The 16,287-nt window shown below is 38.8% G+C and overlaps 1 protein-coding gene and 1 non-coding gene across 15 annotated transcripts in view; one reads left to right on the top strand and one right to left on the bottom strand.

Moving 5' to 3' along the window:
* PHF21A (PHD finger protein 21A) overlaps positions 1 to 16,287 on the top strand; it is a 170,914-nt gene that overhangs the window by 123,151 nt on the left and 31,476 nt on the right. For 8 of the 14 annotated variants that reach the window (XM_072969855.1, XM_072969845.1, XM_072969851.1 and 5 more), the window contains 4 exons: positions 298 to 501; positions 6,585 to 6,836; positions 8,053 to 8,142; positions 11,455 to 11,748. In XM_072969855.1, coding sequence (XP_072825956.1) covers positions 298 to 501; positions 6,585 to 6,836; positions 8,053 to 8,142; positions 11,455 to 11,748 — 840 coding nt within the window. The remainder of the gene's footprint in view (positions 1 to 297; positions 502 to 6,584; positions 6,837 to 8,052; positions 8,143 to 11,454; positions 11,749 to 16,287) is intronic. The other 6 variants (XM_072969856.1, XM_072969853.1, XM_072969857.1 and 3 more) reach the window with 3 other exon arrangements.
* Positions 15,509 to 15,612, bottom strand: LOC116285519 (U6 spliceosomal RNA). Its single transcript, XR_004195234.1, has one exon. It is a non-coding gene; the product is annotated as a U6 spliceosomal RNA (small nuclear RNA).

Genomic DNA, 16,287 nt, shown 5'->3' with positions numbered 1-16,287 from the left:
CTACGCTATACTGCCCTTCCAGCCTAGCACACTAAGCTGGTAATAGCCAAGGAATCTTAGATCTGCTGTGTGACCTCCATTAGCATTTCTTCTCATCTGTGTGCCTCAGTTACCCTTTATGCATAAAATGTTTCTTATGCCATGGGTTTCTCCTCAGTTGTTGAATCTGTAAATTTTAGATGTAACGGGTTTTAGGTTAAGAAAAGATGTCAGAGGCATATAATTGCTGCATATTTCTATATAGCTGATAGAACGATATTCTGATAGATTTTATTCTTTTTTATCCTCATTTGGTAGAAAAGAGTAGTTGAACAGCTACGGAAGAACCTGATAGTAAAGCAAGAACAACCAGACAAGTTCCAAATACAGCCATTGCCACAATCTGAAAACAAACTACAAACAGCACAGCAGCAACCACTACAGCAGCTACAGCAGCAGCAGCAGTACCACCACCACCACGCCCAGTCAGCTGCATCCTCTCCCAACCTGACTGCTTCACAGGTACACGTGTGGGTGGAGCGCTGCAAGCTTCATGCTATAGGCTGATTTGTTATTGGTCACGGACAACTGGGTCTTGTTTCAGACTGTATTAAGCTCAACTAGCACTAAACAAAAGTTACTTTGGTTACTTTTTTATAGTACAACTGGGATAAGAATCACTTGAAATTCATTGGCAGAAGGAAATAACATTACTAAGGAGTAAAAGTTAAATGATTTCCCACCTGGCCAAAGAAGGGGGAAAGGTAATCAATGATAAAGAAAAATCACTTCTCTGTGTTAGAACAGAACTAAAGTATTACTTTGAATTTCTGAAACTATTTATTTGCACTTGTTCTAAAAAATCTGTGTGACTTGACTTCTTCAGAAATTGTTTTTCTGGAATTCTTAGCAATTAAGTATAGAGATATTCCAGAATCAGTGCCCTTGGGACCAGGTAGAAAGAGGCATTTAGAAAGTTGTATGTTTCCATTGTTCACAGAAACAAAATACTCATTTCCAAATCCACATTCACCTCTTAGGAGAATGCGTTTCTGTTCTGAAGAAAATGGAAGCTACAGGTCACAAGTAGCACTAAGGCATGGAAGCTTAAGAACATTGTTTTTTTTGTGTGTGTGGCGGGGGTGGTAATTAGGTTTATTTATTTATTCTTTAACAGAGGTACTGGGGATTGAACCCAGGACCTTATACGTGCTAAGCACATGCTCTGCCCCTCTAATATTCTCCCCATCTAATAACATTCTAATTGGTATAGCTGTGCATATGATTTCACTGAAAGGGATGTTTTCACAAGCAAATGATGTGAAGATATCGAAGTAGTCAAGGTACACAAAAAGGACATATTTGGGGATGGCATTCAGTTAAGTATTCATGCTCAATCTCCAAACACTTATATGTAATGTGGACCAAACCTTTTAAAATGGAACACTTGAGCAGTGGTTCTCGATTCTTGGAGGTCACAGACCCCTTTAGGACTGTTGAAAGCCATGGATTTCCTCCCCAGAAAAATACACATTTATACCTAATACACTCATTTATGCACATCGTTTCAAAAACTTTGGGATCTTCTAAAACCTAGGCATGGACACCTCTCACCCACCAACACCATCTTCACTATAGTTTTATATGTAGAGGAAAAGATTTTAGTTTACTTGATCATTCACTGTTTATGGACACTGGGCTGGTTCAGATACAATATTTTGCAAATGAAAAATACATTACTTATAAAAATACTGAAGATTACTAAGTAGTTGACATTTAATAGAGGTTACTATGTACTGGCACCTTCCTAAGTGCTTTACATGTGTAATGTACGCAGCTCACACCCCAACCCTAATAAGGACAGTGTTGTTGTTATTATTGTTATTATCTCTGTTTGTTAGAAAAGAAAACTAAGGCACAGAGAAATTAAGCAATTACCTAAAATCATATTTGTAGTATATGGTAGAGCCAAGATTTAAACCCCCATATTCTGACTGAGAAAAGCTCTCCTTTTGCTGGTCTTCTATACTGCCACACAATACCAAATGAAAAAAAGAAAAGAAAAGAAATCAAATCTCAACACTATATAAAACACCAGAGAAGAAAAATGAGGAATGTCTGTTGTAAATCAGGGTAACTAGAGTGGCCTACATCATTTTTATCCTAATCTCCAAGATTAATTGAAAATTAGGCATCCAAACTGACTTTAAGAGCCCTCTGACCAGAATTTATATTTCTTCTAAAAGATTGCCTATCAGTTTACTTTTGTTGGAGTTGTAAATGGAGTTGGATTGGTTGTCCTCTTCCCAAAGTACAGTTTGATCAAAAAGTGTTTGTGTGGAAGGAGTGTGGTATAATTCGTTGTTTCCTGGTATGTGGGAGTTTTCTCTTTTAACCCATGGAAACTTCCTGTTCCAGTGCCATTCCACAGCACACAAATCAGAGAAAATACTCATGTAACACGTACAATAGCTGTTCTCTTCCCTCTGGTCACCTGAGTTCTGTGCTGCTTTGGAGTGGTAACAAGAAGGGCCTAGGGCTGTCCCCAGAACAGTGTTACGTGGCATCTCTCCATCTGGGAGCCCACCTCATACACTTAATTGATTTAGCTAAGTGTGTTTTATGTTATTTTGTTTTGTTTAGTGTTAAAAGCCAAAAGATCGCTAGGTTTTGGGGTTTGTTTTTATAGTAAACTGCCAGTAAGTGTTTATTGGGTGCTCTCTGTGTGCTGGCTTCTAGTATACAAAGAGATAGTAATGATCCCTGCCTAGAATCTGGTGTACAATGATACTTATTTTCATTCATTATGTAAGTATTTATTGATTCTCTACTATATGCAAGCACTGTGCTAAGCAATGTAGAGGATAAATTCACAAATAAGACAGGATTTCTATCTTCAAGAATTCAAAAAAATTTAGAGAAAGAGAGGAAGATATAAACAGCTAACAAAGAAGAATAAATGGAAGGAGCTGTGAAATACCAGAGGATGATAATATTGAATAGAGGGGTCAGTGTGCTTCATAAAGGAGGTGGCTTCTGACCAGGGCCTTGACAGATAAATGAGATTTCAGTGACAGAGCAGAGGATGAGGAGCATCAAGGTGTAGAGAACAAGGTGAACAGAAGTATAGACAGAAAAAGTAAATGCATGCCCTGGAAGTAGCAAGGAGGCTGATGTGGCTGGAGCATGGATTCTAGGAAATGATGGAGAGGGAGATAAAGCCAGAAAGGAAGGGAAAGGCTAGCTTGTGGAAGCTCTCTGATGTGTGGCAGAGCTTTTGGGGGTCTTGGCAGTTACAGGGAGTCATTAAAGGTTCATGAAGTGAAGGATGAGTGGGAATTTTAATATATGACATATATTAAATGTCTTAAGTCCAGAAAGGATTGACTATTAATTAGCAATCTGTGTGGGCAGGGAGGAGATGCTAGGAAGAGAAAGTTTTTTATTCCGTATCAGGTGATTAGCATGTACCAAGGCATGGAGGAGTCGGGGACCAGCTCCCTTTACTTAGCTAACTCCAACCCATTCTTGTATGTATATTTTGAAATTTTTCCAATCTACAGAAAAAAATGAAAGAACAGTTGAATACAGGTATACTCTTCAACTTATATTCACAACCCTGTCATTTTTAATGATGTAATACAAATGTAAAGGAGCATGCAGTTAATAAAACCAAACAAAATAAACCCTTATAGTAAAAAGAGGGGGGTTCTACTGGCAGTTGTTTGAGTGTACAACAGTTACCTTCCATTCAAAATTAAATGAGTAGTTTAAAATAGATGTGGAAGTTAATTAGAGCCCATAGTGACAATCCCTCTAAGTTATGATTTGTACATTGATGGGAGTCAGTCTTTTTAAAATCAATACCTCATGCTTTGCAGTTAAGAAAAAACAATAATAACTTAGCAAAAAAGTAAATAAAAGGATTTTACTCTTACTGCTTCTTGCCAGGTATTTTCTGCATTAATTTCATGCAATTTGGGTTTGGGGTTTTGTCAAAATGAAAGAACTCCTTCAAGAAATTGGGGAAACTGCTGTCATCTCTTGAAGGTGATCATACTTGCACAGCATCAGTCAGCCAAGGACTAGTCACAGCTTCCTTAAAAACAATTTTCTTTATTGTTGGACACCTTTGCTCTCTGCGTCTCCTCTTCCTCCTGCCAGAACAATTCAGAGGTTTTCATTAGGCTTGGATATCAAAATTCTAGATTCTCTTTTGTCATCTAAACTCAAAACTCAAGAGTTTAATTTATGTTTCCTAATTCACAGAATAAGGACCAGACTAAGAGTGAAGATCTAAGCAAAACCTGTGTCAATACCTGGTGTCAGTAAAAGATTAACGAATGTATTCTTCAAAAACTTTTCATTTGTGCATATTGTACCAAGTCTTGTGCTTGTATGTACAGAGTTATGTAGATGCTAGGATACATGTAGTGAAATTAGCTACAACTCAATATTATAAAGTAGAATAAAAATGCTAACCTAAGATGTGAACAAACTTGTTAGGTTTCAGTGTTTTTTTAGTGTTGAAGTTAATTGTAAGTATAGAATTCAGGTGAGTTTGAGATTTTACTCACTTTTTAAGAATAATCACTTTAGGATTATTCAAAATATTGATAACGACTTACCTGAACCAAGGATGTTTCAAACAAAAGTACATTGACCTCTTTTAAAGCAGTAACAACATGCACAACTGTTTCTAAAATCCGTATTAGTGAATTCTGCTGATTAGAGCTTTTCTTCCATAACCCATAGTGGCACCAGCATTGAATGCCACCTGATGTGACTTGCTCACCACTTCAAAAGTTTTTTGTACTTAAATGTTTTAAATTGAAAGATAGAGCTAATATCACAATGGGTTAAAATACTTATTAAAAATGGCTGGTAATATAAAGTCAGTCCTTGCTCCTATACTACTGTAATGTTTCTGATGATAAATAGCATTTAGCTTTCATTTGGTTTTCATCACTGATAGGCAGTTGACAACCTGCTACCTCCTAAAATAAACAATTATCAGTGTTCCCCTTTTACTCCCATTTCACATTTGAGGGCACAGTGGCAAGGAGAATAAACTCCTGTTTTGTTGACTTAGAGGAGAGGAAACAGATTTGGGTGCTTTTAATTACAGGCATCGGTGGATTGCTGATTAGGCTGTGGGATAGATGAGGCTGGATTATTACATTTTTTTGGTTAGAAGAAAAAAAAAGATATTAAAAGATTAGATAATACATACATGTATGTATGTGTTTAAGGCGGAAAAATTACCTAGAAGCAAACAACTTAATACACGAGGTCTTGCATAGATGCTGAACTAGACATTCACAAAGCAATCTGTCCAGATCTGTTTTAGGGAGAGTGGGGTCCCCTTCCATGGTGGAGGGAAGTGCTGTCCAGTAGAACTTTCTGCAGCATTGGAAATTTCCTCACTGTCCATTTTGGTAGCCACTAGCCACATGTGGCTGTTGAACACTTGAAATGTGGCTAGTGTAATTGAGGAACTGATGTTTTCATTTTTATTTTGTTTTAATTAAATTTAAATACCAGCATGTGGCCAGTAGCTATCAAATTGGACAGTGCAAGTATAGAGTAAGAAGAAAAAGGTAGAATAATATCAAAATCAGAACCAATGGGTTAGACCAGATCAGTTTTAATGTTCCTGAAATGTCTCTGTCTTGAGTGACTAGTAGCACTGGATAGATGTGTGTGTCATGTAATGAGGTTGTTTATATTCTCTTGTTTTATAAATGACTCCTTTAATTAACATAAAGCCTAGAAAAATACAGCTTCACAGCCGTAGCAGCACTTCTGGAGCATCAGTCTAGTCTTCTCCCCTCAGTTTAGACTCTGATCTGTTAAGACTTTTTGAAACCCAGGTGTTTGTTTCTACCTTGTCACATCTTACTGCATCTTTGATCACTTCTGCAGCAGTTCTCCAGAGAAAAGATTATAAGTAGTGACTCATATCCCTTTGGTATCAAGAGCCAGTATTTACTATACTAGTTGGTTAATAGGTTTTCCTGTGCAGAGTTTGGGATTTACTGTCTTTGAGGCAAAAATTATACTAATTCTCACATGAGTTTCCCTTCCTGCTCTCCAGGGTGACACTCAAAAAAATTAAAAGACACTGTCCTTTTATCCCAGCTTTTGTGTCACAGCAGGCCGATAACCAGAATTATATGGTAGCTTTCTTCATATAGTTGAGGTTGTAGCAATTAAGGATAGAGATGGTTTGTACCTCATTGATTTGCAACTTCTACAAAGTTTTAATTAATTGAGAGAAAGCAAAGGATTAGAAAAACCAGAAGAAACAGGTACACTCATATTCTGTATCTGTAAATCCACCCCTTTCCTTGTTAAAAACCCTGTGCCCATATTAGCCTGTAGTTATTACTATGAACTTGAAGCTAAATTTGAGAACTCTGGCAAACTATAGATTGCCTTTCCCTGTAATAGGAACTGTGCTCTGTGTACACAAAAGAAATGTTGTTATACCAAGAAACTTGACTGATTATGAGAATTATTGCTTTGTTTCATTCTGGAGGTGAGCGTATTGTTTAGTGGGATCACACTTCAGTGTCCTAATATCTGTTCTCCATGTCTCCTAGAAGACTGTAACTACAGCTTCTATGATTACCACAAAGACACTACCTCTCGTCTTGAAAGCAGCAACTGCGACCATGCCTGCCTCTGTTGTGGGCCAGAGACCTACCATTGCTATGGTGACCGCCATCAACAGTCAGAAGGCTGTGCTCAGCACTGATGTGCAGAACACACCAGTCAACCTCCAGACGTCTAGTAAGGTCACTGGGCCTGGGGCAGAGGCTGTCCAAATTGTGGCAAAAAACACAGTCACTCTGGTAAGCCAGCAGCTGCTACTCATGTGTGCCCACATGAAGGGTTCAGGATATGCATTTGTAGAGTATATCCATTTTATGCTTCTGCTGGATTTTCCAGTCTCCATCACTCTCCTACTGTACCAAATTCTCCTTTGGGGCTGACAAGGGAACATGGCATTCCTACTATCTATTCAAGTAACTATAGAGGTGTCCTGACACCAAGGACCAAAACTCTTTCAGGCATTATCTGAGGTCAAAGTATGACTTGACTTGAGGGGGAAATGTCCTTCACAGGACATTCACACTGTTTTCACATATCTCTCCCCCATCTTATCCACAGTCCTTCCTGTGAAACTTGAGTGCTTAAGCTCTCTGGTGCTATATTACTAATTTGGGGAAAACACTCTGCTGAATTATTTTAGTTTGCTGTTCCTTGAAATTGCACCCAGGAAGTACTGGAGTTAGTTGGGACACTTTAAAAATATTCCAGAAACTCGCAGATTAACAGTATTCATATCTAAGGTCTATCAGAAAAAAGATCCCAGAAGGAAGAAGTACTTGAACAAAAATCATTCTTGAGATTTCTAGGGTAAAACCATCTAGAAGCTGATGTTCTCAGAAGCTTGGGGAAAATATATCCAAATTGTGGTTTAAACATTTGCTCCTAAAATGGAAGCTAAGAGCTCTTGGTAACTTTAAAATAATGACTAGTGGTGAGTGAAACTAGAGAGCATTAAAATGAAGCTTACTACTTACCCAGGAATCTTTAGAGAAGTAACCAGACAACTCAGCCAGACACTGAGAGTTAGGAAATTCTCTCTAGGAACAAAGCCATTCACTGTTAGATAAAGCTCCTGTATTAGGAAATAGCCCATTTGATCTAGGCAGCAAGTTTGATTTTTATGTTGAATCCAGTCTTGACTTTTAAAATGCCTGAGTGCAGGAGTTCATGAGTGTCAAAGGAAGTTGTCTAAGATCGCTGAGCCTGCTATATTCTACATTAGGTGAATAAGGAAACCGAAATGTGGTTGGTTCATATGGGGTAAAGCATGCAAGTGGGAGAGTAAAACAGTTTCGTAGGTAGTATTCATTCAGATGATTAATTCTACAATGAAAGCTTATAGAAAATATTGTCTGATCCAGAGAATAATGATACTGAAAATACTTCAAGAATGCCTAGCTTTGATATTGAATAATTATTGTCCTCTCTGATTTAGTTATCTTTCTCATTTTTTAGCAGGTTCAGGCAACACCTCCTCAGCCCATCAAAGTACCACAGTTTATCCCCCCTCCTAGACTCACTCCACGTCCGAACTTCCTTCCACAGGTGAGTAAATGAATGACAAGCCCAGTGATGGGTCAGGTGGGACAGAAATCCTCATGGGCCCTTTCTGAGCAGCCTGTGATGCACTTGTCAGCTCATCTGTCAGATCCCACTTAGCTAAATATTCTAGCTGCTGATCTCTGTACTATGAAGAAGCTTATTTTATCATCAGGGTTTCTTAGCAGTGACAAAGAAGTAAGAAAAAGGAAAATTACCTAAATTTAAAATAATTAAGATAACACCATTTTAAACCTTATAATGTTAACTTACTGGACGAATTTAGCCAAAACTGCCTGCCAGTGAGGAAGGAATGCAGTTATCACTTTTTTCCCCCACTATATGCCAAAGAGAGTAAGGAAGGAAAAATAGCCAAACTAGCCATTGAAAAGTACTCAGTTCTGCTCTGGAAAGTGATGGCATTGAGCATCATACTTAAACCCAAAGCCTTTTTGATTAAGATTTACACTAGGAAACTGCACAGGGAACTTTCTACCTAGGCTCAAGCAACCCTGCCTGCCCATATTCTCCTGAGTGTATTCTTCCATCAGTTGGGCTGAACTCACCATTCTCATGGCAGAATGTCAGAATTGCCCCAGTCTGGACCTTGAGGGGAGTAGACTTGCCTGGTAGAAAGGTTGGGATTTCCTATCTGAGGCCCCAGCTTTCAGGCAAATAGAGAAGGGAAAAGAAGTTTGGGACCAAAAGTGATTTTTGAATTGCCTCTGGAGATGGGATGGACAGTGCTAACATGATACAAGAGTATTTTGATTGTTCATCAGATAAATCTTTAGTACCTTAGCTATCAAAAGGTTATGCAGTTTTCAGGAGAATTCTTTGCCTCCTAGAGCTTCAGACACATGTACAGGCAATTATCATGTCCATTATGGGAAGTACCTTGTGGTCTGAGAACACATGGGAAGGACACCCAACTCATTCTTAAAAGTTATTACAGAAAGTTTCCTTGAAAGATTGACATTCAGTCTTAGACCCAAAATCCCAGTGAAGTTAACCTGAGAGAATTTTGGAGGAAGAAAAAAAAAACGTCCCAGGCAGAGGGCAGAGCATATATGCAAGTCCAGGGTGGAGAGATGCATGTAAGCTTAAGAACCAAAGGTGATTTCATGTGGCTGAGCACAGGAGTAAGAGCTGAGGCTGGAGAAGCCATTGGGCCAGAGCCTTTGGAACCTTGTAGGATACATAGGAATTGGACCCTTTTCCTGGGAACAGTGGAGATCCATTAAATTATTTTCAAATGTGATCAGATTTTTGTTTTAGAAAATTCCCTCTTAACCACTGCATGGAGAATAGTTAGGAGATTGTCAGGACTGGCAGGAAGGACAGTTAGGACGTTGTCAGCAGTAACAGTGCACTAGGTACTTTATGAGGGTTATCTATTTTAATCCTCACAACAACCCTGTGAAAGCAGATACTGCTCTTTTTTAGATGAGGAATCTAAGGTTTAGTCCATGTTTTTCAAATGATGGGTCATGACCCATTAGTAGGCTGTGAAATTAATTTAGTGGATTGTAAGCAGAGTTCTTAAACAAAATAAGTAAAATAGAATAGGAAATATTAGAGTACATAACACGTAAGTATTGTCTCATGAAGTTATAGAGGAATAGATACATATCTGTATGTGAGTACTGGTTACGGTGTGAATTGTATTCCCTGTTATGTGTCTGCAGCAACCACTGCAAGGTTATCTTAGGTGCAGCTAAATATTCAGACTCACAAGACTGTTAAGGGCCACACTTGACACCAGCCTGCTTGGAATGATATAGGACAGAAACCAGAGCTTGATAGCAAGACAGCATCAGACATTTTTCTTCAGTGGGAGACCCTATAGTGGTCCATATGGCATTGTCTGCAGCTGTCCAGGGATAGCTCAGGTACAGGGAAATGAGATCTTTATCAGGAAAGTGGGAGAGCCACCCTCGCACAGAAGCCTTATGCCTCACAGGAGCCCAATAGATCTTGTAACAACTGCATAGGCATGGCTTTTAAGGTCCCCGCAGTGGACGTGCCCAGTTATGAGTCACCCCACTTCAGGAAGTCCAAAACATGGTGTCTCATCAAATATTTTTAATTCTCCCCACTGAGATTTGATTTAGCAATAAGGGATCATTTTTACCATAGGCAGTGTTGCCTGCTAACATAGTTGACATTCTTGCTCTTACTAGGTTTCCAGGGGTATACATCTGGAGAGTTAACTGAAGGTCAGACCCTTATGCATAGGATAAAGGATTTTGCCCACAGGTTCACAGTTTAGAAAGTTTGAAAAATACTGGCTTCAAGAGATCAGGTATGTTATCTGAGGTTACATAACTAAGTGGTAGAACCAGGATTTGAACACAGGCAAGGCTGACCCCATGTGTTTAATCACAGTTTTCTGCCACTGTTTCAGTAAGCCAGACACAAGCTAGAGTAGTGGCAATGAGGATAGAAAGCAGACATATTTGAGAAGGATTTAGGAAGAAAAGGTAGAGTAGGAAGCATTAGGAATGATTCTGGAGTTTATTTAGTAAGAAAAGGCCATTTACTGAGATGATGATTGTAGGAAGAAGAAAGGGTTGGAGGAAGAAGTTGATGAGTTTCAGACATGCTGATTTTGAACTTCTTGTGAAATTTCCAAGTAGATATGTCTAACAGGCAGTTGAATGTATGATTCTGAAGTTCAGGAAATATCGGTCCTGAGATATAAGCATGAAAGTCTTTAGTACTGGATGGTAATTGAAGCCATAGGATGGGTGAGAGCTCCCAAGAGGAGTGAGGACATTGGAGAGAAAAGGGATTCCAGGGCAAAATCCTGAGAAATACTTACATTTTGGATTGGGCAGAGGTAGAGGAATCTACAAAGGAGATTTAGAGAAGGAGTGGCCAAAAATGAGGAGTTAGAGGACCAGAAATGGGGGTGAACTGAAGCTGTGGATAGGAAGATATTCAGAATACGTATTAAGGCCATTGGCAGCATTATTGCCATGTTGGGCACAAGTTCTGGGTGGGACCAGTCCTTGGATTAGGCATTTAACCTCAGCCTGAAGAGGCAGCATGGTATAGGACAGGAAGCTAAGGTTTGGAATAAGAATAACTACATTCTAGGGTAGCATTTGGATCCTCTTAAGAGCTGATGCATCTTTTATAAGATTATTTATCCAGAGAGCTATAGAATTAATAATACCAAAATGAATATTAATAAGTATTTGTACTGAATACCACTTCACATATATAGTATAGAAGATCTGACAATGTCTAAGACTTAAATAGGACTTGAGAATTACCTTTAAGTAATATGATAATTGTTTTCTTTCGTCATAGGTTCGACCCAAGCCTGTGGCCCAGAATAACATTCCTATTGCCCCAGCACCTCCTCCCATGCTTGCAGCTCCTCAGCTTATCCAGAGGCCCGTCATGCTGACCAAGTTCACCCCCACAACCCTCCCTACCTCCCAGAATTCCATCCACCCCGTCCGTGTCGTCAATGGGCAGACTGCAACCATAGCCAAAACGTTCCCCATGGCCCAGCTCACCAGCATTGTGATAGCTACTCCAGGGACCAGACTCGCTGGACCTCAAACTGTACAGCTTAGCAAGCCAAGCCTTGAAAAACAGGTACAGACAGAGCATGCACCTGCTACGGGCAGTAGCTTTGCCATTGAGGCTACGCGGTCTGTAAGGATCTTATATTCTCAAGGGCTCTTTATCTCAGCACCATTATCTGCTGCTTTTCCTGTGATAATTTATTCACAGTGCAAAAGGACCATTCTTACTGAAGAAAGTTGGGTTCCTTTACCCTTATAGATGGGTTTAGATTCCTGTGTAAGTGAGCTCCCCCTGCTGGTTCTGAAGCAGAAATTCACAGATGGATTCCACTACCCTCAGTCAAGAAGCACAGATGAGATAGTAAACAGAAGATGCCACATTAGTTTCGGCCCAGTAAGAACCCAGATGAGGATATCACTGAAAGTCAGGAAGGATAAACAAAACAAGGAAAGGGATTTCATTTCAAAGATGTTCCCTGGTTATTACAGACAATGAAGAGCCAATGAAAAAAAGTTAAGATTTTTAAAATGCATTCTTTTAACTCTATAGAGGATGCAGACATTATAGCTGAAATATTGAAGCCTTTCATTTATATTTCTAAAATCAGATTTTTTTCTTTTAAAAATATAAAGCTATAGAAATACAGGTAGCCTCCAAAAAGGTTTCTTAAGTATTCTATGACAGAAAGAGTTCTGAAAACAGGAAAAAGAATGTATAGGCTGTCACCATACTCTTTCTATTTAAAGAAACATCAGTGACAAAAAAGAATTTTGCAAAGAAAAGCATCTCTTTCAAGAAAGTTGCTTTAAAAAGTCATTGACTTATTTCTAATCGCTTGGGCTTGAGTCCTCATTCATCTGAAAATAGTCTCTGGTGATCCTGAATCTTCTGCTTCTGGGTGGCTAACCATGATTCATTGAGGCTGGCCAGATGGTGGGGAATGAGAAGGCTTCCTGCTGCCTTGGCCTTCTTGAACAGAGGAAACTTACGCATAGAACACCGGCTTTCTACCCAGGCAACTCATGAATGCAGCCAAGCTTGCACTAAGAAGCTGGGTACCAAAATCTTGTACTCAGGAAATAGAATGGAGAACACATCTCTCTATTCCTGGGGCGCCTACTTGAACCCCAGGAAACGCTTGGAGGAACATTCAAAAATAGGTTACTTTCACGTATTTTAGATCAGAAGTTTTCAAATTTATTATCAGCAGAACTTCAATATTAAAATATTGAAAGTGAAATTCTTAAGCCTTAGGAGTTTGGGTGGGGACATGTTTGGAGACCACCTGCCCTTATGTCCTGTGCTGGCTCTCAGAGGACCTCTGAGGAGGCTTAGACTTGTAAAGAGTGGCTTTCAAACACTGTATTCGATTACTAATACTATTTTTGTTTTTTGATAAAGAGAATTTTAGGAGATAAGAATCTTTTCAGTTTCATTTCATTTTTACATTATTTTTTCTGTTTGAAAGATGATACATACTCATTGTAAAAGAAAATTCAAATGTTATAGAAATAATATATTGTAGAGCGTGCATCCCCTCATCTATGAAGAGAGTAAACTTCCCCCATAATTTTACCCCTCAGAAAGTTACTGTTAATGATTTAGGTTCTATTCCTCCACATATTTTCTATGCACATACTAACCTTTTTAAGGTAAAAGGTAAAATCAAACCATATATTATTTTGTAACTTGCTTTTTTCTTATTAGATCTTGAATATCTTTTCATGTCCTGGCCTTACATACTAAGAGAGCTTTTCATTTTAATTATAACATCATAAAAAGGTACCCATAAATTCTTAAAAATTATTAAAAAGTTCTTTTCTAGCAGTGAACTCCGTGGTCTCTCTTCTTGTTGATCTAATAGAGTAATGCAATCATTGCTGTTTAGTTTAGCAGGCCACATGGCCTAGCAGTCTTGCAGGTTACCAAGCTCAGTCAGCAAGGATTCTCTTTAGACTGGACTCCCTTTTCAGAATTCTCTTACTTCAGGTCTTTCTACTATCCTTCTTCTCTTTTTTCACATTTAATTTCCAGTATCTCATTGATAGCCATTAAGAGATCTCATAGATAGGCAATATGTAGCCATGGAAGTACCACTTACAGCCTGCACAGTTACCATAACCTGTGTCTAACATTCACTCTGTGACCAGGCTCGATGGTTCTTTTCTCCTTCCTACTCTTTTCTTGGGGGTGATAACATCCATTTATCAAAAGGTGTCGATCACGTACCAGCTGCTGTGCTACACGTGTTGTCTAATACACGAGTCTGTAAGTCAAAGCCAGTACCTTCACACAGCTCAGTCTGCAGTGCCTTTGGAGCAGGCGCTGTGGCTCTGCTCGGGGGGAGAAAGCATGGAAGGTTGTGTAGTTTCGGAGGCCTCTCCACGTTAGTACAGGAGAGGGAGAGGCAGTGTCAGCTGTGACAGTGGTGGTCTCGCTTCTCCTTCCCCCACCAGGCATCCCCAACTTATCTACCTCAGAGAAGAGAGTCCCTGTCTTACCCCTTATTAGAAGCTTTATTACATCGTGGCTAAGAAAATGAGTGGTAGCGTTTAAAGAGCTTTGGGGCCAGAACCATATTTAAGGCAGAAAAGTAGATAAAACCAGACAAACTTATGGCCCCTACACTGCCTCCATTTATGTCTTTGTCCTCTCTGGCACTCTAGGAAATAGGGCTAAACACCTTTTGATGATGAAATGATATAAAGCGTTTGAAGTCCGGTAGACTGTACCTGATGCAGTTAATTCTCAGGAATTATATTCATTTTTTACATCCCACCCCACCCCCTGCAGTAAAGACCTCTGTGTATGTCCCCAAGGCTAAGCTACTTGAGAAATCCTAGGTTCTATGGAAAAATTTGTCAGCTTGTCACCCATTCCCCTACTTCCTTATATCTCTTGTATAGGAACCTACACAGTATCCTCTTAAAAAAAAGAGTGCTTCCAAGTTGTGAATAGTACCCAGTGTATTATCCTCAAATCCCGGTCTTCCCTCTTAGGAAACTTGAGCTGGTGACTCTTCACGCTCCATTTTAATACTGGTTCTATAGTAGGGAAAATGGAGCCAAGTGACCAAATGATGGACTTTACTTTGCCCTCAATCCAAAATTTTTTAACCTTGATTGATGAAACTATTTGGATATTTTTTAAATTTGCAAGTGCCTAATTTTGATTATACATGCAGCTCAGCCTCAGAAGATGAATATGGAATTCAAGGTATAAATGGCTAACTTAGTTCTTGTCTTATCCAGTTTTTGGTTTCTAACTTTATAAAACCAAAAAAGAACAGGATTTGCAAATTTATACAGGTGCAGAGTAGAAAATATAAATGAATAAAGCAGACTTAGAGTAAACAAGTGGATTTTTTTTCACTTTCAATGGGAACATGAGTACAAGAGATATGCCACTTTTATTCTTAATTTGTCTTTGAAGTAGTAAGACAAGCATGATAAAATTGACAATTTGGCCTTAGTGTCAAGAAAATAATAAAAAGTGGAAGAGACTGTGGTAAACTGCAAAGTAATGTACTCCATCTCAAGGAGGCAGCTACTTTTTGACAATAGCCAATTTTTTTTTAAATTGAAGTATAGTTGATTTACAGTGTTGTGTTAGTTTCTGGTGTGCAGCATATTGATTCAGTTATACATATATATATATATTTGTCTTTTCATATTCTTTATCATTATAGGTTATTACAAGATAATGAATATAGCTCCCTGTGCTAAACAGTAGGACCTTGTTATTTATCTATTTTGTGTATAGTAGTATCTGCAAATCCCAGACTCCTAATTTATCCTCCTCCCACCCAAACCATCCCCCACCATAACCAAAAAATAAGGAACGCTTCATGAATTTGCATGTCATTCTTGCACAGGGGCCATGCTAATCTTCTCTGTATTCCAATTATAGCATATGTGCTGCCAAAGCAAACACATTTGTGTCATATTTTATATTCTGTTATTTTAGATATGTCATATTGTATGGTATTTGTCTTTCTCTTTCTGACTTACTTCATTTAGGGTGATAATCTCTCAGTCCATCCATGTTGCTGCAAATGGCATTATTTCATTCCTTTTTATGGCTGAGTAGTATTCCATCATGTATATATACCACATTTTCTTTATCCATTCATTTGTCGATGGACATTCAGTAGGTTGCTGACATGTCTTGGCTGTTGTAAATAGTGCTGGTGTGAACATCGGAGTGCATGTATCTTTTTGAATTAAAGTTTTCTCCAGATATATGCCCAGAAGTGGGATTCCTGGATCATTTGGCAACTCTATTCTTAGTTAACCTCCATACTGCTCTCCATAGAGGCTACACCACCAATTTACATTCCCACCAACAGTGTAGGAGGGTTCCCTTTTCTCCACACCCTCTCCATCATGTTATTTGTAGACTTTTTAATGATGGTCATTCTGACCTGTGTGAGGTGGTACCTCATTGTAGTTTTGATTTGCATTTCTCTAATAATTAGTGATGTTGAACATCTTTTCATGTGCCTATTGGCCATCTGTATGTCTTTTTTTGAGAAATGTCTGTTTAGATCTTCTGCCCACTTTTTGATTGGATTGTTTGTCTTTTTGTTACTGACTTGTATGAGCTTGT

The sequence above is a fragment of the Vicugna pacos genome, chromosome 10 (assembly GCF_048564905.1).
Source record: "Vicugna pacos chromosome 10, VicPac4, whole genome shotgun sequence".
NCBI lineage: Eukaryota > Metazoa > Chordata > Mammalia > Artiodactyla > Camelidae > Vicugna > Vicugna pacos.
The sequence above is the reverse complement of the archived record's forward strand: the minus strand, read 5'-3'. Positions and strand labels throughout refer to the sequence as shown.